The sequence below is a fragment of the Zerene cesonia genome, unplaced genomic scaffold (genome assembly GCF_012273895.1).
Source record: "Zerene cesonia ecotype Mississippi unplaced genomic scaffold, Zerene_cesonia_1.1 Zces_u003, whole genome shotgun sequence".
In the NCBI taxonomy this organism is placed as follows: domain Eukaryota; kingdom Metazoa; phylum Arthropoda; class Insecta; order Lepidoptera; family Pieridae; genus Zerene; species Zerene cesonia.
In genome coordinates this window covers 2,145,212-2,167,221 of record NW_024045133.1, presented here as the reverse complement: position 1 = coordinate 2,167,221, position 22,010 = coordinate 2,145,212, and the positions used below count along the sequence as shown (strand labels likewise).

Below are 22,010 nucleotides of genomic sequence, written 5' to 3'. Positions count from 1 at the left end.
AAGGCAATCCGTGAGATAATTATTATGATTAAATATTTATACACAAACTTCTCTTAAAAGATTCCGAATGGACATATTTAAATCAAGAAGTATAGAACTTGTATACATTTCAAATGGTGAATGAACTTTTGAAATCAGTGAATTTGTCTCAGATGTAACTACCTAAATACGATTAATATTTGAATTTAATTAATGATATTTATTATGAGGTATTTGTATTACACACCACACTCGCACAGAAGACCGGCGTGAAATAATAGCTTGCTATTGTGTTTCGTACGGTGTGTGGGGGAGCCGGAGGCCCGTTTCCTTTTCCTCACCCGTCCCAGTCCATGCCTTCTTCCCAGTCGTTAATCCTTTCCTTTTCTTTTACCCCTTAGAAGCGGGCAGCGCATTCGCAGAGGCACTACCTCTGCGAATGTTCATGGGGGGTGATGATCGCTTACCATCAGGCGAACCATTAGCTCAGTTGCCTGGTGACAAAAAAATACAGTTTATGTTTCGGTGAGTGTGCACTAGGGTTGCAAAGCTTCACTCCCTTCAGCCCCATTCCTCAATCGTACCTCGAGGCATACCGAAGGATTCCATCCTTTTATTGTCGATAAGAACTCGTCGCTTTGAATTTAATTTGGTATACAGATAGGGTATGAGCTGACTTGGGTGATAGGATACTTTTTATCCCGATTAAATGCTCCCTTGTAAACAGGAATCCTCATATTCCTCGGATCCGGGACGAGCGTCCAGTAACCAATACAAATAATAAATGGAAAAACCAACGCACCAATCTACCAAGAATAGATAGCGTGGCTGTAGTTTCTACGAAATTAACAATTAAATCACGTTTCTGATACTTGTTTTGAATTATACGGGGAGATAGATAACGTCTTGACTTATCGCGTGTAATTATTGCTTCATGAAGTTCCTAATAAACAGATGCTGTTTATTTTTATCTACATTACTAGCTGCACCCGGCAAACGCTGTTCTGCCTTACTCTGATCATTTAGAGGTATGAAAAATAGGTGTTAGCTGATTCTCAAACATACCCGATATGCACACAAAATTTCATAAGAATCGGTCAAGCCGTTTCGGAGGAGTATGGCAACGAAAACTGTGACACGAGAATTTTATATATTAGATTATTTTGATGAAACTTTTATAAGACCGTACCCTACTATCCTACTAATCCTACTTATATTATAAATGCGAAAGTTTTGCAATGATGTGTGTGTGTTACACTTTCACGCAAAAACTACTGAAACGGTTGCAATGAAATTGGGTACGTATACAGCTGTACAACTAGAATTTCATATAGGCAACTTTATATATAGGATACGGACTTAGGCGGGGGAAACGGCGTAGTTAACTTATGATAACAGTAAAACGTAACTTACTAGCTTTTGCCCGCGGCTTCGTATGCGTTAAATTCGGAGTAGTTCAAAATATGTAATTAAACATATAAACCTTCCTCTTGAATCACTCTATTTATTAAAATAACCCCATCAAAATTCGTTACGTAGTTTTAAAGATTTAAACATACATAGGGACAGAAAAAACGACTTTGTTTAAAACTATGTAGTGATGATATTATATAAACATAGTTTACCACATTATCAATTCAAACAGCTCTTGGGCTATAATTATGATTGCTATATATTCGCAAATCAACTCTTGGACTATACACTTGCGTAAGGTTGGCTAGTTCCGATTATGGCGTCTGTTTGACATTTGACCAGTACAGATATGGATTCAAAGCACTAGATTGTGCTTTTTCAAAATGTTTATTAAACAAAGTATATAATTTGAGGAAATTGGACAATGGCTAACTTTCAGGTTTTAGGCAAGCAGGTTTTAGGTAGGCAGCGCATTCGCAGAACCAGCGAATGTTTGCATTGTATAACTTATTTATTGAAGTGATACTTCTTTAGAATCGTTGTGATTTCAAACCTGATGCAACGGAAAAAACGACAGGTAAGAGACACAAATACAAAAATATGTAGAATGAAGCCGGCAAAGAATGAGACAGAAATATACATACTATTTTATATTTCATATATATTTATCTCATTCTTTTGTCGATTTACTGAAGATTCACTTCTATCGTGTGTGAATCGCACACACATCTTTTTTTTAAGCAACTTGTATATATGTATATATCCTTTTTGAAAAAATTATTATTCATTTATGTTCATGGGCGGTGGTGATCGCTTACCATCAGGCAAACCACCAACTCAGTTGCCCACTATGACATAAAAGCAACCAATCAGCTACTTAATGTACATCCAAACATTATTAAAATCTATCACTTTTACGCGATTTTGAGTTACGACGCATAAAAAAAGCCCTTGTCTAGACGCAGTCACATAATTATTACAGTATTGTATCGCATAAAATCTCGCATAAATTACTCAATACAGAATAAACTTGCTTATAAATACAATGTCCTTGCACAAGACCAACTAGTCCGGCCCAGTTTTTTATACGAAGCAAAACACAAAACGAAATCGTTTATCGTTCAGATGATTTAGTTCGAATCGAAACTTCATTGTGAACGCACGTGTTTACTAAGTTTAGTTATTACAAGTTGCGACGTAAGTTTTGTTTCATTATTATTAAATATCAGATCATTGTAAACAATACATTATGTAGATTAAGTTTGCGACAGGTCTGTTATAAGATTTATGAAGTTTTATGAAATTTAAAACGTGCTCCATCACGGTGTTTTAGGTTTTTGAACTTCGCGTAAGTTTTTAGCATATTTTGAGTGTTCTATTATATTTTATGTAATCTGTTTTTATCAATCTCTATTCACACCAGTTAAATTACATTTTTGTGCGTTGATCTGTCTACTTCCAAATATGACATAAGAGATAAATAATTATATTAATATTATAATACAAGCTGCGCCCCGCGGTTTCACCCGCGTAAGTCCGTATACCGTAGGAATATCGGGATAAAAGGTTGCCTATATGTTATTCCAGTTGTCCAGCTGTCTACGTACCAAATTTCATTGCAATCGGTTCAGTAGTTTTATCCCGATATATAATTATTGGAAACACGTTTGTTTAAATTAATGTTAGCTTTTTTACACGCTTTTTATTAGCTTCACCTGTATGTTTGTTTGTATGTTTGTTTGTAACCGACTTCTTTGGGCGCGATTTTGACCCACTTTAAACGGCCAGATTTCGTTCAAACTTTGTAGATTTATTGAGGACCGATGACAATACACTAATTTGATAAAATTATTCCAGTTTTCAATTTGCAAAATACAATTTTTGTTAAAGCGTGTTTTTTAGTTTTTTTAAACTATTATCTATTACGAATATGTAACGGTAACGACTAAGTAGATTTAGATGAATTTTTGTTTACAATGTAATTGTAGTCACAGACAATGTTAGACTAGTTGTAGACCTACATTAGTCACACAAATCACTCTGATATTATAAATGTGACAGTTCGTTTGTTTGGATGTTAGTACATCAATCACGTTGAAACTACTGAACGGATTTTTAAGAAATTTGGTATACAGACAGGGTATGAACTGATTTGGGGGATAGAATACTTTTTATTCCGATTAAATGCTCTCTTGGGATAAAACAGGCATCTTGATATCCGACGGAGCCGGGACGAGCAAACAAACTGTCACATTTATAAGAGTACCCCAAGCCAACCTCTGATGATAATTATCAACCGACTTCAAAAAAGGGGGAGGTTTTCAATTCTCCTGTATCGTTTCGTGTATATTACCACATAACTTTTTACAGAGTGAACAGATTTTAACGATTCTGTATTTATTTGAAAGCTAGTGCCTGCCGTGTGGCCTCATCAAAACCCAACCTAGATCTGACATTTCGAAAGCGCTTCAATTTTGCTATAAATAATTAAACAATACACAGCCTTTCGCATTCGGTTATTTCACATTTCGGTTTATTGTATGAATACATATATACTACATAGTATAAAACAAAAGTCGTTTTCTCTGCCTGTCACTATGTCCCTATGTATGCTGAAATCTTTACAACTACGTAACGGATTTTGATGGGTGTTATTTTTTAAGTGATTTAATAGATCAAGTGATTCAAGACGAAGGTTCATATGTATAATAACATCTATTAAACTACTGTGAATGAACGCGTGCGCAGCCGCGGGCAAAAGCTAGTCTACACTAATATTATAAAGAGGAAAACTTTGTTTGTTTGGTTGTAATGAATAGGCTCAAAAACTACTCGAACGATTTTAAAAATTCTTTCACCATTCGAAAGCTACATTATCCACGAGTAACATAGACTATATATGTACCACGGGCGAAGCCGGGGCGAACAGCTAGTCTACAATAATGTAGTACAAAATTAAACTGGCGCAAATAACTCGGTAATATTATTGACTTAACATTGAAATTTTATCAAAATACACGCGATGGTCGTGAACTGTAAGGTCAGTTGTTAGTACTCTACGATTGGTTACTTGTACCGCGGGTAATTATACGTTTAAAACAAATAAAAGACGGAATAACTTTACCATTTTATTCCATTTATCCATTATTCCCACGGGAACATTATTCCGACGGGAACCGCAGGACAGTTTGGCATCAATGTTATGTATATGTTACATATTACGTAGAATTTAAATATAAATCGGAGGCCCGTTTCCTTTTCCTCACCCGTCCTAGTCCATTCCTTCTTTCCAGTCGTTAATCCTTTCCTTTTCCCTTACCCCATAAAAACAGGCAGCGCATTCATTGAGGTACTACCTTTGCGAATGTTTATGGGCGGTGGTGATCGCTCACCATCAGGCGAACCACCAGCTCAGCTGCCCGCTATGACATAAAAAAAAAAAAATTAATCTTAATTATTATTCTATTTTTGTCAAGCACTTTTTTCACCAAGATATCTAATGAAATAATCGATATAATTAATTCTCAAGCTAAGAACTTTTCTCTCAAAAATGGCCTCAATGCTTATGTGTCCAACGGCTCCCCCATACCTTAAGACAGCCTTGTTTACGCCTCTCCAAATGTTCACGGGCGGTGGTAGCGCTTACCATCAGGCGACCCACCAGCTCCATTACCGACAATGACATAAATAAAAACAAAAGAAAAAGAAATAGAACGTAGATAGCTTAAACTATATAAGGTTTATTCATCACTTTAAGGAAATATAACAAATAATTGACATGCGGATCACATGTAACGCTTTAGTCGCTGTGACCTTAATAGTATGAGCAATTGTTTTTGTTTGAATTTAATCTTTTGCGGTTTAGTTATTGTTTAGATTATTATTTTTAACGAGCTGTTGCCCGCAGCTTTGCACGGTCTTAATAAGTTTTTATGCTACAAACTTTCATCCCCTATTTTATCCCCTTGGGAGTATTAGAAATTTTGAAAGAATAGAAAAAATTTGATCACGAGGCAGGATTCGAACCTGCGTATCTTGCCTAACCGTAGCAACGCCTAGCCTCTCGGCCACCCGTGATCCTGCCACAGTAACCCTTGGGAGTAGTTTGTCAAATCTTAGCGGATGCGTACGTCACAACATCTATCTGCATGTAAAATTTCACCCCGATCCGTCCATCGGTTTGGGCTGTGCGGTCAGTCACCATTGAGTTATATATATAAAGATTTATACTTTACTAGCATAACCGTCCACGCGTTGATTAATAATCCAAAATATTAAGATTATTAACTGTACGATAATTAATCGAAATAAAAATTATCCTATATCTCAAGTTGGACCAAATTACACATGAAATGCCAAATTTCATCAAAATCGGTTGAGTCGGTGAAGAGTTCATTGGGAACATACATCACGTCACTGGATTTTTATATATTAATAAATTGAAATGTTTTATTACCGACTATAAACGAAGGAGGTTCGTAATTTGGCTGTATTTGTCAACCAACTTTAAAAAGAGAGGGTAGGTACAGTTGTTTTTCTAGCTTTGTTACCTCCTAGCTTTATACTGCGAGAATAGATTTCTATGATTGTTTTTTATTTGAAAGGTTTAATGGTCCCACTTAAATGGGGTCTAGTTTTGACAATTTCGAGGCGGTTTTGTATTGTTTCGTTAAAACATATATATGTTTTGATATTGTATAACAACGCTATATGTTTTTATTCCTATTTTAGAATCTGGAGTGATGCATCCGTGGTCTTTTACGTAGAATGGAATTATGATTAGTACCTATAAATGATAATTTTTTCAATGCTATAAAACTAAAATTTAATATAATAGTAACTATAAAGTTTATTTATCGCTATCATAACAACATGAATACTTTGATTTATAGAATAAACTGTGTTGTAAAACTGAAGGTAGTTTCTAAAATCTTATGACTGGTAGTAAAAACCGGTGCCGCTTCACGACGAGTTCAATCTGAATTACTAGCCCGAATGTATGTATAATGGTCCAATATCCTACTTCCTTCCTACAATAATCCTTCCTAGTAATATTATAAATGCGAAAGTTTGTAAGGATGTGTGTGCGTTTGTTGCTCTTTCACGCAAAAACTGCTGAACTGATTGCAATGAAATTTGGTACGTAGAAAGCTGAACAAGTGGAATAACATATAGGCAACTTTTTAACCCGATATTCCTACGGGATACGGACTTACACGGGTGAAACCGCGGGACGCAGCTAGTAATAAGATAAAAGTGAAAAGTGGTTTTTATTTCTCGCTAAAAACCTCCATTACTGGATTCCGGAAGGGTGTACGTGTTTATACATCATTCAATAAAAGCGGGCAGCGGATCTACAAAGACACTACCTCCGCGAACGTTCACGGGCGGTGGTGATCGCTAACCATCAGGCGAACCACCAGCTCAGTTGCCCGCTATGACATAAAAAACATATATTATAAAAATTATTTTCCAATTTGAAATTAATATTTTCACTGTTTCTGCCGGTTATCATACATGAACTGAAGTGCTTACTAATTTTATTGTTATTTTCAGAATGAAAACCATATATGTATGGGCGGTGCTCGCCCTGTGTGTCTGTGCGTCCGCCAGGACAACGCTGCGCCAGCAATCCGCACCTATATCGCCGCAAATAACATCGCTCAATGATAAGGTAAAATCAGAAGAAAATATCTATGATATATATACTGGAGCCGGGCTGGAGGCATATATCCTTTTCCTTACCCTGCCCAGTCCTTTCCTTTTTCCCTCTCGTCAATCCTTTCTTAATCCCTTTCCAATTAGAAGTCGGCAATGCATTTGTAGCGGCGTAAGGTCTGCAATCGATCTTATGCCTCTCCAAATGTTCACGGGCGGTGGTAGCGCTTACCATCAGGCGACCTACCAGCTCCATTGCCGACTGTGACATAATAATTACTTTTAATTAAATCAAGGTTGAGTTTGTTAAAAATAATTATAATAAACTAGCTGCGCCCTGCGGTTTCATCCGTGTAAGTCCGTATCCCGTGGGAATATCGGAATAAAAAGTTTCCCACGTGTTATTCCAGTTGTCCAGCTATCTACGTACCAAATTTCATTGCAATCGGTTCAGCTGTTTTTGCTAGAAAGAGCAACAAACACACACACATCCTTACAAACTTTCGCATTTATAATATTAGTAGGAAGGATAAATTATACCGGTAAAACAAGGAAACAGGCAATTAGTTCTTATAAGGTTGAAAATTGCCATCCAATTAAGTATTTATACCAATGTACGATGGAACTCATCGATTAGCTTCTAGTTCTGCTATTTTATTCAGATCTATTTATAAAATACTTGCTTTTACCCGCGGCTTCGAACGCGTTAAATTGGGAGTAGTTTAATAGATGTTATATATATAAATATTCCTCTTGAATCACTCTATTAAACAAACCCCATCAAAATCCATTGTGTAGTTTTAAAGATCTAAGCATACAGATACATTTCTTTAACTTCTCTCAGTACCGGTTGTCTGGAAGAAATCGCTGTGTAGTGGTAAGACCGCCATTTGTAATAATGTCACCTAGGATAAGTCTCAATTTGTAATTTTTCCAGCGCAATAAAGTATAATAAATAAATAAATACATAATATGGTGGAAAGCGACTCTGTTTTATACTATGAAGTGATAAGATACTTAACCTATTATACATTTAGAAAATAAAAACTTTTTAACGGATTTTAAACGCGATTTATTCATTATATTATTTATTCATTATATAAGTTATTTACAGCGAGCGTGGTCGCTGTAAAGTGTTCCAACCGTCGGGTTAACAATACAATGCATTAATCGCGTTTTAAATCCGTTAAAAAGTTTTTAATTTCTAAATACTTATCCTATTTCAGGACGCCAGGTTAAAGGCCAAAACTCACCCCGCTTTCGCCAACGCAGGTAAGCGGGCGGGAGTGGAAATGTGGAGAATTAATGTAAGTAAACCTAGTGTAATTGTGTTTTAATGATTAACTAGCTGCGCCCCGCGGTTTCACTCGCGTAAATCCGTATTCCTAGGAATATCGGGATAAAAACGTTGCCTATATGTTATTGCAGTTGTCCAGCTGTCTACGTACCAAATTTCATTGCGATCGGTTCTGCAGTTCTTGCGTGAAAGAGCAACAAACACACACACAACCTTACAAACTTTCGTATTTCTAATATTAGTAGGAAGTAGGATAGTTTGGATAGTAATTATTGTAATAAGTAATATATTGATAGTAGGAAGTAGGATAATAGGAAGGATAGTAGGAAGTAGGATATAAACTATCCTATCTTATAAGTAGGATCAAACTGCACATCTTGTGCAAATTTTAATAAAATCCGTTGAGTAGTTTACAAGTCCAGCGTGGACAAACAACGCGACACGTAATTTATATAGATTACTAGCTTTTTCCCGCGGCTTCGCACGCGTTAATTCAGAGTAGTTTAATAGATGTTATAATACATAACCTTCCCCTTGAATCACTCAATCTATTATAAAAAAAACCCATCAAAATCCGTTGCGTAGTTTTAAAGATTTAAGCATACATAGAGACAGAGAAAGCGACTTTGTTTTATACTATGTAGTGAAGATAATATACGCAAGAAGCGATTTTGCCCGATGTTAGCCTTTCGCACTATTTAAACAAACCTGGATAAAGCTTGTTGCTGGCTTCATGTAAACGTTTGGAGAAAGGGAGGCCACTGAAAATCAGTGTGGCAACTGCGTTGCTGCATAGGCTGCAGCTACCATTTGGCTCCACTTTGTTTCACGTTTTAATTTCAAAAAATAGTAATGTTTTTTTTTAATTATTTTTGTTTTAATTGTTTTCTTGTGTACCTAACACAAGTAGGTGTTATTAGTATTATAGGTAGGTGTTTCTTGTGCTGTTTTGTTTTCATTGTTGTATGGTGGTGTCTTAATCTTATTGTATTTATTATTGTAATTTTGTGGAGTCAAATAAATGCTTCGTTCTCTCTTTAAATTCTCAGCATAATACAAAATACCGAGCGTCTGCATCAACGACCCCGTCTGTGTGATGATAACATACGAATTGGCCAGCACGTGTTATATAATAATAGTAATTAGATTTAATAATTGCTGTAATTGTGTAATTATAATTAATATAATGTATTAACTACTTAATTTATAACGCACGAAGTATTAAATGAAAGTACAAATCATTTGTTTTTTTACGATTAGTAGGTAGTTGTAAAATTCGGATTCTTTATTCATACAAATTCATGGTTGATTTAAATATATTTTTCCAGAATTTCGAGCCTGTCATTGTGCCCCAAAGTGACTTCGGTAAATTCTACAAGGGTGACTCTTACATCATCTTAAAGGTTAGTTACAAATGTATATAAGTATGGATGTAAAAAAATATGTAACCAATCCATCAACCCATGGCCCATATCCTTTTCCTTACCCGTCCCAGTCCTTTATTCCTCTAGTCAATCCTTTCCTAATCCCTTTCCGTCCATTTGAAGACAAGGTCTGCAATCGACCCCTCCAAATGTTCATAGGCGGTGGTAGCGCTTACCATCTGGCAACCCACCAGCTCCATTGCCGACTATGACATAAAAAAAATCAACCATCAGATATACATTTCTCTTTCACGTGAAATATGCGTGATGATACGTGGATGTGATGTAGCTTATATACCAGAATAAAGCTATAGACCAGACTGACTCAAATCCGTTTATGAGTAAGACATCATTACATAACAATATTAATATATCTACAATGAGAATTTGAAGGCAGGTGAGTTTATGTTTAAAAATATTTAACTAGGGCCCGTTATCTTTTCCTTTCCCTCCCTTTTTTCCCTCATCAATCCTTTCCTTACTTCTTGTCTATTTAAATCAGGCATCGGATAAAGAAACATTCTTGTTTTAGTATTTTCTCGTGTTTGATTTTACGCGAGTATTATACATTTTTTTATTGAAATTAAAGACTTAATCAGACCTTACAGCGGGCGTGGCCACGAGGAGACTATAAAGTGTTCAAAATGTCGGGTTAATAATAATGAATAAATTAATAAATCGTGTTTAAAATCCGTTTAAAAGTCTTTAATTTCTAATTTTTTTTGCAATATTCGGCAGCTGAGCTGGTGGTTCACTTGATGGTAAACGATCACCACAGCTTATTAACATTTGCAGAGGTAGGGCCAGGATAAGGAAACGACTGACGACAGGAATAAAAGAATGGTCTGGGAAGGGTGAGAAACGGATCTCCGGCTCTCGCATTCACTGTTCGAAACAAACTGCTATTTCACGCCGGTGTCCCATGGGGGTGTGGTACTTCTCCGGTGCGAGCTGGCCCAATTCACGCCAAAGGGCGCTCGACTCCAACACTCAAAGCTAACGTAGTTAATCCTTAACTTACATGTCCCAAACGCCAATTTTCAGACGACATCCGACAAACGGAACAACCTATCCTGGGACATCCACTACTGGATTGGCAGCGAATCGTCGCAAGACGAAGCCGGTGCGGCCGCCATTTTGACTGTGGGCCTCGATGATCACTTTGATGGGAAGGCGGTGCAGCACAGGGAAACTATGGGGCACGAGAGCCAGCAGTTCGTGGGCTATTTCTCTTCAGGTAATTTTTTCTAAACCGCCTTCAAAATAAGGGGGTATCATTCGACCGTATTTTGATTTTATGTGTTTACCTCGAGACTTTTAAAGCGATATACCGAATTGTATGATTCCCTTTTTATTTAAAAGCTGGCTTCCCACCATGTTCACTATGGGTGCTTTTTATTTATATAGAAGAGTTTCATGTTATGTGAAAGATAAAACTTCCATACAAATGACACACAAGTGTTCACAATATCAAGACGATAATTAAATCATCATTCATCATCATCATTATCAGCCTCATAGCACGCCACTGAGCCCCGTCGTTGGCTCTTTGTCGCCAATTGTGACCAGCTATATAATAGCTATATAACAGATAATTAAATATTGATTTCGAATTTCCAGCTCTCAGATACTTGGACGGTGGCAACGCATCCGGTTTCAACCACGTCACAACGAACCCTGGTGCTGAAAAGAGGCTGTTCCAAGTTAAAGGAAAGAAAAATGTTAGAGTGAGACAGGTGAGCCATAACCCATGCGCAAGAAAAAAGTTATGAATTGAGAAATAAAAAAACAAGGGTTCATCTCAATAGATGGCATAGTGCCGCTAAGGCATATAAAACTGAGTGATTAGAACAAATTCGATTACTGAAGCGATCACGGGTGGCCGAGAGACTGGGCGTTGCTATAGTTTGATAACAAGACGCGGGTTCTTATCCCGCCTCTTGATCGAATTTCTTCTATTCTTTCAAAATTTCTCATTTATAAAGCATTTCAATGCTATGAAACTAAAAATTAAATTTAACAAAGGCCGCGTTCCATCGATACAATATTGTAATCATTGAAATAATGTTTCTTATTGGTTGTGATGGTTCTTAATCATCTCGATAGATTTTTTTTATGTCATAGCGGGCAACTGAGCTGGTGGTTCGCATGGTTCGATGGTAAACGATCACCACCGCCCATGAACATTCGCAGAGGGTTAGACCTCTGAGAATGCGCTGCCCGCTTTTAAGGGATAAGGGATGAGAAAAGCATTGATGAATGGAAAGAGAGAATTGACTGGAGAGATTGAAGGGCAAGGAAAAGTAAATAGGTCTCCGGCTCCCCCACTCACCGTACGAAACACAATAGCAAGCTATTATTTCACGCCGGTTTTCTGTGGGGGTGTGGTACTTCTCCGGTGCGAGCTGGGCCAATTTGTGCCGAAACGTGCTCGACTCCCACAATAAGATCACAATAATCTCAATAGATGGCGTGGGGTGCCCCTTAGGCGCATTAACGAACGAGTAGAATAAATTCGATTACTATGGCGGGATCACGGGTGGCCGAGAGGCTAGGCGTTGCTACTGTATGGCAAAAAACGCGGATTCGAGTCCCGCCTCGTAATCGAATTTCTTCTATTCTTTTAAAAACACTCATTTATAAAGCATTTCAATGCTATAAAACTAAAAATTAAATTTAACTCACAACTCTTTCAGGTGGACCCACTTTTCTCTTCCATGAACAAAGGAGATTGCTTCATATTGGACGTAGACAACGATATACTGGTTTTCGTTGGAGACAATGCGAGAAACGTGGAGAAACTGAAGGCGATATCCATGGCCAACCAGATCAGAGATCAAGATCATAATGGAAGAGGGAAAGTTGAAATTATCGGTGAGTTACTGAATGAATTCATGGAAATTTCTTTGGTCTCACGCTAGTACTGTTAAAAATGTATAGATCCTGCTCTTACTATATCCTTCCTGCTTTAATCCTATTAATATTATAAATACGAAAGTTTGTAAGAATGTGTGTGCGTTTGTGGCTCTTTCACGCAAAAACTACTTACCCGATTGCAATGAAATTTGGTACGCAGATAGCTGGACAAGTGGAATAACACATAGACAACTTTTTATCCCGATATTCCTACGGTATACGGACTTACGCGGGTGAAACCGCGGGGTGCAGCTAGTAAAATATGAATCACAAAAATAGATCATAATCTACCAAGAGCGGGTTGGATGTCACATGTCATCGAATTTTTGATTCTCGGACATGCCGGTCACGATGTTTTCCTTCACCGTTTCGAGCAGTGGTGATGTTATCCACATGTGCAGATAAAAGGAAAAATCAATTTATTTCCTGCACGCTAGCCTGGTCTTGAACATCAATTTATCGATTTTGAAGTCCGAGGTCCTCACCTGAGAGTAACCACTGCTTTTATGTTATGATAATGCAAAGGTTATACCAAAATTTGTCTCTTTTCAGACAAATACTCCAGTGATTTGGATGTTCAGAAATTTTTCACTTCCCTCGGTTCTGGCAGCAAGGATGTACTGCCCGAAGAGAGTGCGGGAGGCGACGATCAGGTATGGTATCAACTATCTTTATTCGAACCGCTAGGGACTGGAACATGCTTCCTGAGTGTGTTCCCCGACGAGTATGAAGGTCATCAAGGGGATCGCGATCCATGTTACTTATATACTAGTCCTTCTTACTAATATTATAAATGCGAAAGTTTGTAAGGATGTGTGTGTGTTTGTTGCTCTTTCACGCAAAAACTGCTCAACCGATTGCAATGAAATTTGTTACGTAGACAGCTGGATAACTGGAATAACATATAGGCAACTTTTTATCCCGATATTCCTACGGGATACGGACTTGCGCGGATGAAACCGCGGGGCGCATCTAATTATCTTATATAGCCTAAAGCCTTCCTCAATAAATGAGCTATCCACTCTGAAAGAATTTTTCAAACCGGACCAGCAGTTCCCAAGATTAGCGCGTTACTATATAACTCTTCAACTGTATTATATTAGAATGATTATTTATCCATTTCTAGGCGTTCGAACGAAATGAGGAGGACTCTGTTACATTATCTGAAGTTTCCGACGCGTCTGGGTCAATCAAGGTTACGCCATTGAGGAAACCCTACACGCAGGACCAATTAAAACCTCAGGTAAATAATAAGTATGAGAATAAAAATATAATAATTTTATTACGTACACCACACATCTATATACATAGTAGCTGCACCCGGCAAACGCTGTTTTGCCTTACTCTTATAATTTAGGGGTATGAAAAATAGATGTTGGCCGATTCTCATAGATACCGGATAAGCACAAAAAATTTCATCAAAATCGGTCAAGCCGTTTCGGAGGAGTATGGAAACGAAAAGAAAAAAAAAAGAAGAAAAATAAATAAAAATAAAAAATAAAGAAGATAAAAGAAAGTGGTGTTAGTTACATTATTTATAACTCAAGAACGCATTAACCAATTCGGTTGAAAATCAGTGCAGAGGTAGCTTAGAACCAGGAGACGGACATTAGAAAGTTTTTATCCCGGAAATCCCACCGGAACATGCGAGGAAAATCCCGGGCCTATCTTTCCTGCGACTACACGTGCAAAGTTGCGTGCGGAAAGCTAGTTTAAAATAAAACACATGAAGTAAAAGATATTTGCAGACTTAAAAACTAAAAGGCAATTATAAGAGTTAATATAACTGTAATAACTATTGTGGCGACCTAAAGGGTGTGGCCACTCAGCATATGCCGATACGGTCGGCATAACGCTGGTTTTCATAATCTGTACCTTAGTTTTTTTATATGACTAGCTGCACGCCCCAGCTCCACCCGGGTCACGGTCATATATCGTAATAGAAATAATATAAACTATCCTATGTTTTAGTATGCATGTGCAGATTTGATTAAAATCGGTCGAGTAGTTTAGGGGTCCATTGCGGACAAACAGTGTGACACGTAATTTATATGTATTAAGACATATATCTAATATCAAGAGGACATTTAAATAATTATTTCTTAACCGCCTTCAAAATGAACTACATCAAACTTAAATAGGACTACACGGCAGGCACCAAAATCGCTTTCAAATAAAATATGAATCACAAAAATTGGTTCACCTACCTAAGTAATACGAAAAAATAGACATTTAAAATCTACTCCTTTTTAGATTCGGATATAAAAACTAAATCGGTTACTTATACAATAATGTTTTTATTTTAGGAAACCTACATTCTGGATACAGTCAGTGGCAGCATCTATGTGTGGGTTGGGAAGCAAGCATCCCCGAAGGTAAGCCAGGGATTGCATCCTATCCTCAAGGCGAACCTTCAGTTCCTAATCTTCCGCGCTAAGATGCAGTAGTCCTTCAGGTTTACATCGACATCCACCACAAAAAAGCATCCTATCCCACAAATATTTATAAGTGGGAAAGTTTGGCCGTGTCCTTTTCCTTACCCTTTTCAGTACTTTCATTACTTCTCCTTATCAATCCCTTTTTACATACTCTATAAGAGTGGGCAATCCATTTGCAATATGTAAGGTGTCTTCAAATGTTCACGGGCGGTGGTAGCGCTTACCATCAGGCGACCCACCAGCTCTTTTCTCCACTACGACACATCAAACAAAAAAAGAAGTTTGTAAGAATTTTTTTTTATGTCACAGTCGGCAATGGAGCTGGTGGGTCGCCTCATGGTAAGCGCTACCACCGCCCATGAACATTTGAAGAGGCGTAAGGTCAATTGCAGACCTTTCGCCTCTACAAATGGATTGCCGACTTTAATTGGGAAGGGATTAGGAAAGGATTGATGAGAGGAAAAAGGAAAGGACTAGGAAGGGTAAGGAAAAGGATATGGGCCTAAGGATATGAAGAATGTATGTTTGTTACTTTTTGACGCGTACACTGCTTATAGCATCTGTATTAAATTTGCTACAGAGATAGATTATAGTTTGAATTAGCACACGGGCTACCTTTTAAAAGCCGCGGGCCGCAGCTACTTTATAAATAAGTAAGTCTGTCTGAGCGTTGAATCTGCTGAACCAGTTCCGATAGATTTTGATGCCGATGAATTGTCATTATTGATAATAATTTTCTTTATTTATAACAAAAAACTAAACCGCCTTCAAACTGCAAATTTAAATGAGACCAGAACTCTCCGAAAGTACCAGCTTTCATATTAAAAAGTATCATTAAAATCGGTTCACCCAGTCTGGTCAGGTCTGTGGTAACGAACACGAGAAATACAGGCGAATTAAAAACCACCTCCACGTTTAAAGTTGGTTGAAAATTTATGCCACAAGACCGGTTGTAATTGGTAAATGGTAAATGGTAAAACTATGTTACGACGATTCAAAAGTGCATCTGTACGAAGCCTAATTGGATAAATACATGTTTGAGTTAGAAAAGCAATGTTTGTATTAATGTCACGCACACATGTGTCATTTATTTAGTATGCTATATTATTTTCCTAAAATAATTTTTCTCTTTCAGGAAAAATCCGAAGCGATGGCTAAGGCACAGCAGTATTTGACATCCAAAAACTATCCTTCCTGGGTAATAATTAATTTATCCATCTATCTATATAAATAGTCATAAGGGGCAACCGAGCTGGTCGCTCACTTGATGGTAAGCGATCACCACCGCCCATGAACATTCGCAGAGGTAGTGCCTTTACGAAAGCGCTGCCAGCTTTTAACGAATAAGATATAAGGAAAGGATTGATGACTGGAAGAAGGAATGAACAGGGATGGGTGGTAAACCTACCCTCGCCGTACGAAACACAGAAGCATGATACTATTTCACGCCGACTATGTGTAGGGCTGTAGTATTTCCCCAGTGTGTGCTGGCCCAATTCGTGGTACCTGCAATTTCACTCACTACTATCCTACTTCTTACTATCCTACTTCCTACTATCCTACTTCCTACTATCTACTAATATTATAAATGCGAAAGTTTGTAAGGATGTGTGTGCATTTGTTGCTCTTTCACGCAAAAACTACTGAACCGATTGCAATGAAATTTGGTACGTAGACAGCTGGACAACTGGAATAACATATAGGCCACTTTTCACCCGATATTCCTACGGGATACGGACTTACGCGGGTGAAACCACGGGGCGCAGCTAGTAGCCATACATGTACCACGGGCCAAGACTGTAAAGCTAGCAATTTTTTTTCTTTATGGCAGAGCAAGCAGCTTGGCCACCTGATGTTAAGTGTTCACCACTGCCCATAAACACTTGCAACACTAGAGGTGTTACATGTGCTTTGCCGGAGCAATGAATAAATCATTTTATCTCATTATTTTCCAGGTGCACGTTGCTCGGATACCACAGGGAACCGAACCGGCGACTTTCAAGCAATACTTCGCTACATGGCGCGATGTTGGCATGTCCCACAGTCGGCTCGTACGCTCCATTGGTGGGTTATAGACGGGCGGCTGAAACGCGGCGATTTTTGTGCAGCATCATCATCATCATCAGCCCATATATGTTCCCACTGTTGGGACACAGACCTCCTATGAGGGTTAAGGGGGGAAGTAAAAAAGATAGATAGGAGAAAAAAAATCACCGCTAGTGTAAATATATAGCAACTTCAACTATGTTACAAATCCTTTAATGAACTTGATTTTAAATTTCTCATTGCAATATCACGAAGACTTGAAAATTGTTATGTTGAATGTTATTTTTCGCTTGCCCTGTGATAAATCCATCGCATGCCATCTCGCTCGCACCTTTAGAACACGAGTACCAAACGTTCGAAATATATTTGAATTTAGAACGATATACATACGTGACAGATAAGAGTGGCCAGTAATTTTTTGTCTATAAAATAATGAAGCATGAGTTCTATTAAATGTTAAATTTCGAATGCACAGATATTGTTACGGGTTTGAGTTGCCATGCATGATTTTGCACATTGCTAATAGCGGTGCTACCACTTTATTAACTTAGTGAATGGTATTATAATATGTAAAATGAATAATAATGCATTTTTTTTATTTTACTTGTGTCTATGTTTCGAATTCTTTTCATTGCGTAATACATTTAATTATAAGATTGTCCTGACTAGATTCAACCAGTGTAATGTTAATCACATTTGATGTCACATCAGAATATATTTAATAAAAATAAATAATGTAGTACAGACTTGAATCTATGAAATAATAAAAATTTAATAATTTCAACATTTTTTTTTTTTATATTTTTTTGTTCTTTGTGTATAAATGTGGTTTAATCTTGTCAATAATAAATTGGAATGTCAATTATATTACATACTTAAGGCAAAATATTATTTTTAATTAACTAATTTTAATTGTATGCTATAATACTCATTTTTTGTAATTTTTCACAATAAATAACATCAATCCATGCATGCGTTTTATTCTAAGTATATTTAGCTTAAAAAACATTTATATGAAGAGTTTGTTATCCTACTAATAATATAAATGTGAAAGTTTATAAGAATGGATGTATGTGTATTTATTTATTTATTTATTTATTTATAATACTTTATTGTACAAAACGGAAAGTAAAGTTTATACAAAATAATGGCACAATGATATTTCGTACAAAAGGCGGCCTTATTGCTAGACAGCAATCTCTGCCAGGCAACCTAGTAGGAAAGGAAATGCAAGAGGTATTAGGGTTAGCGCAAAAAAAGTTAAGATATATAAGAATATGATTAAAAAAATGCATATATTTTACATAAATACTATATAACAATATATATTCATTCAATATAATATCTAAACTATACTAGATATTACAATACAAGATAATACAAAAATTACAAATAGCTTACACAATTGTGTATGTGCCTGTGTGTGTTTGTTACTTATGTCGATGCCGATGTTGGACTATTGCAAAAAAATGGAACGGACCAAAACTATTATTATTATAAGCACTACTGATATTCAGCTAATGTGATAGTTTTTTTTTATTTATTCGGTTCACAAGCACGTTAAGGACTCTGGGTCTGAATAGGTTTTAACTAAACTGTAATTTATACTGATACTAGCTGCGCGGTTTCACCCGCGTAAGTCCGTATTCTGTAGGAATATCGGGATAAAAAGTTGCCTATATGTTATTCCAGTTGTCCAGCTGTCTACGTACCAAATTTCATTGCAATCGGGTCAGTAGTTTTTGCGTGAAAGAGCAACAAACACACACGCATCCTTACAAACTTTCGCATTTATAATATTAAGTAGGAAGTAGGATAGGATAGGAAGTTGGATTTATAATATTTGTCGGATAGGAAGTAGGATATTACAAATATAATTTATTTTCAGATTCTTCATATCTTCAAAATCTCGACTCGGATCCCAAAAGCCATTTATATGAGGTTGATCTGGACAGTCAAAATTACATCACATTTAATGAAGTTCCAGAGTACAACCAAGCTGTAAGTACATCTGTACTCCTCCAATCTACACAGTTTTATTATATCATCGTCAGCAATGGAGCTGGTGGGTCGCCTAATGGTGAGCGCTACCACCGCCCATTTGGATGGATTGGAGACGCCTCTTAAAGGGATTAAGAAAGGATTGATGATAGAAATAGAGGAAAGGACTGGGAAGGGTAAGGAAAAGGATATAGGCCTCCAGCTCTAACATTCACCGAAAGAAACACAGTATGCTATTTCACGGCGGTCTTCTGTAGGCGTGGCGTGGTACTTCCCCGGTGCGAGCTGGCCCAATTCTTGTTATTAAAATTTTGAAGAAGTAATTCTATACTAATATTATACAGCTGAAGAGTTTGTTTGTTTGAACGCACTAATCTCAAGAACTACTGGTCCGATTTGAAAAATTCTTTCAGTGTGAGATAGCCCATTTATTATGGAAGTCTATAGGCTATATATGTACCACGTGCGACGCCGGGGCGAACCGCTAGTTTTTAATAATCTTCGTAAGTACTAATCCGAATGCTATACTTTGAGTGATATGCTATTTTTATTGCCTTAACTCAACCAAGAGTTATTGTCTGTAATTGTTGTACTTGACCGAGGCTAAAAAATAAATTATAGCATAATTTATTTTTAGCCATGTTATCTAAAGGTAGCTCGCTATAAAACTAGCTTCCTAATGGTAAAAGAATAAAAAAAACGGCCAAGAAGTTTTTCTTTTAAATTATTTTAACACAAAAGAATCAAAACTTACCTATTTAGTACTTCCACAGATAATGAAATACTATATTATTAGTACTTCATATTTACGTAGTAGTATTTACATAGACAATATTATTTTATTAATAGCGGCATCTGTCGGAAATCTAAAGAATTTACGTCTGTTATCCAAACGTCTATTTTTACCCCCCTGATGTAAGCGCTGTGGTCGCCTGAGCAAGAGCTACCACTGCCCATGAACATCTGGAGAGGCGTAAGGTCGATTGCAGTCCTTACGTCTCTATAAATGTACTGTCGACTTTAAATGGAAAAGGATTAGAAAGGATTCACGGAAGGAACAAAGGAATGCACTGGGAAGGGTAGGAAAGAGGAGTGAGATTATTCTTGATTAATGAATGTATTTATTTTCGTGTTTATATGACACTGATTTAAAAAATTTTATCAGACACAAACTACGCGAGACCACACAAAGCTCGGCTTTTAGCAAGTAATGTGTATCACAATTATATTGAATTTTGATCGGGCTCGATAAATGGCATTTGTTCACCTGCTCTTCTATTGTAAATATAATACTATAATCCTACTAATATTGCAAACGCGAAAGTTTGTAACTATGGATGGATGTTTGTAACTCTTTCACGCAAAAACTACTGAACCGATTGCAATGAAATTTCATATGTATATAGCTGGACAACTGAATAACACACAAGCAACTTTTTATCCCGATATTCCTACGGGATACAGACTTACGCCGATGAAACCGCGGGCTTCATTTCTTGTTTTATAACACTGTTTACCTCCTTTTTGTTATCCTCTCCTTATCCTGTTTATTGATAAACAAATTTCGTTAAATACTTAAGGTATGTACTTGTTTTGTTGTAGGATTTATTAAACACAGAAGTATATCTTTTACAAACTCCAAAAACTGCATACATTTGGTTTGGTAAAGACGCAGAGCTGTCAAAACGTAAATCACTAACTAATATTACAAGAGTAAGTATTTTTACTACTTTAATCTGTAAAACTGCACAAAATATAAGAGTTAATAAATGTAAAATTTAGTATTTTCTTGTGTTTGATTTTACGCGAGTATTATACATTTAGAAATTAAAAACTTTTTAACGGGTTTTAAACGCGATTTATTCATTATATTATTAACCCGACGTTTCGAACACTTTACAGCGAGCGTGGTCTCAGTCTCCCCGTAATATAATGAATAAATCACGTTTAAAATCCGTTAAAAAGTTTTTAATTTCTAAATGTAAAATCTTTCAGTTTCGTTTCATGTTTCTGTATCATTTCAATGCTTAGTTCCAATGTATTTTCAGGCATTTCTAAGAGTTCGTCACAATTACAAATTGGAAGACATTATGGCCGTTAAGCAAGGTTTAGAACCACCGGCGTTTATTCAGATGTTTAGCGAATGGGATTCGGATATGTGGATGGTAATATATTTTTGTCTATTACAAATCTGTTAAAATTACTTTTAGAAATGGAACACAGAGACGCAAAAATAAACATGACTTCATCGATGAGAAATTTTGAAAGAATAGAAAAAAATTGATCACGAGGCAGGATTCGAACCCGCGTTTTTTGCCAAACCGTAGCAACGCCCAGCCTCTGTCACGGGTTGCCGAATTCCACCTCATTATCCATTTTATTTTTTCTATTCTTTCAAAATTTCTCATTTATAAAGCATTTTAATGCTACAAAACTAAAAATTAATATGACTATATCGATTTAAACTAAATAATGAATGCTTCATTATAATGACTATGGAGAGCAAGAAATTATCATGCCAACTAAAAATAATATATAGAAAGGAGGATAACTATAAATAACTATCTATAACATTACTAAGCTCTTTTTTATAATATGCGTGAATGGCAAACCATACACGGGATATATTATAACACTACATTTCGTGCATTATCCACAACATAGTCATAACGTGAATGGTAGATTTATCACATGTTTATTTTATTTACAGAAAATCAACCAATACGAAGAAGCGCGCGAATATGTACTTCGTAATAATGAATTGGACAATGACATTTAATTGAAATAACTTTTTTATTAATATATTTATTATTTACAAAATTGTAATACCAAAGATAA

The 22,010-nt window shown here is 36.5% G+C and overlaps 1 protein-coding gene across 1 annotated transcript; it reads left to right on the top strand.

The window, feature by feature from the left end:
- Positions 1-2,460: 2,460 nt before the first annotated feature.
- On the top strand, positions 2,461-22,010 carry LOC119838538 (gelsolin-like). The gene is made up of 16 exons (XM_038364516.1): positions 2,461-2,589; positions 6,949-7,066; positions 8,277-8,357; positions 9,676-9,750; positions 10,816-11,008; positions 11,392-11,507; positions 12,468-12,645; positions 13,240-13,340; positions 13,814-13,930; positions 14,994-15,062; positions 16,261-16,323; positions 17,081-17,189; positions 19,060-19,172; positions 20,775-20,885; positions 21,221-21,337; positions 21,883-22,010. The coding sequence occupies exons 2-16, from the start codon at positions 6,950-6,952 to the stop codon at positions 21,949-21,951; spliced, it is 1,629 nt and encodes a 542-aa protein (XP_038220444.1). The 5' UTR covers positions 2,461-2,589; position 6,949; the 3' UTR covers positions 21,952-22,010.

Coding starts and splice junctions, on each gene's coding strand:
- LOC119838538 (XM_038364516.1), top strand. CDS start 6,950: ATGAAAACCATATATGTATGGGCGGTGCTCGCCCTGTGTGTCTGTGCG. Junction 8,358..9,675: donor TGGAAATGTGGAGAATTAAT/GTAAGTAAACCT, acceptor ATATTTTTCCAG/AATTTCGAGCCTGTCATTGT. Junction 19,173..20,774: donor TTCCAGAGTACAACCAAGCT/GTAAGTACATCT, acceptor GTTTTGTTGTAG/GATTTATTAAACACAGAAGT.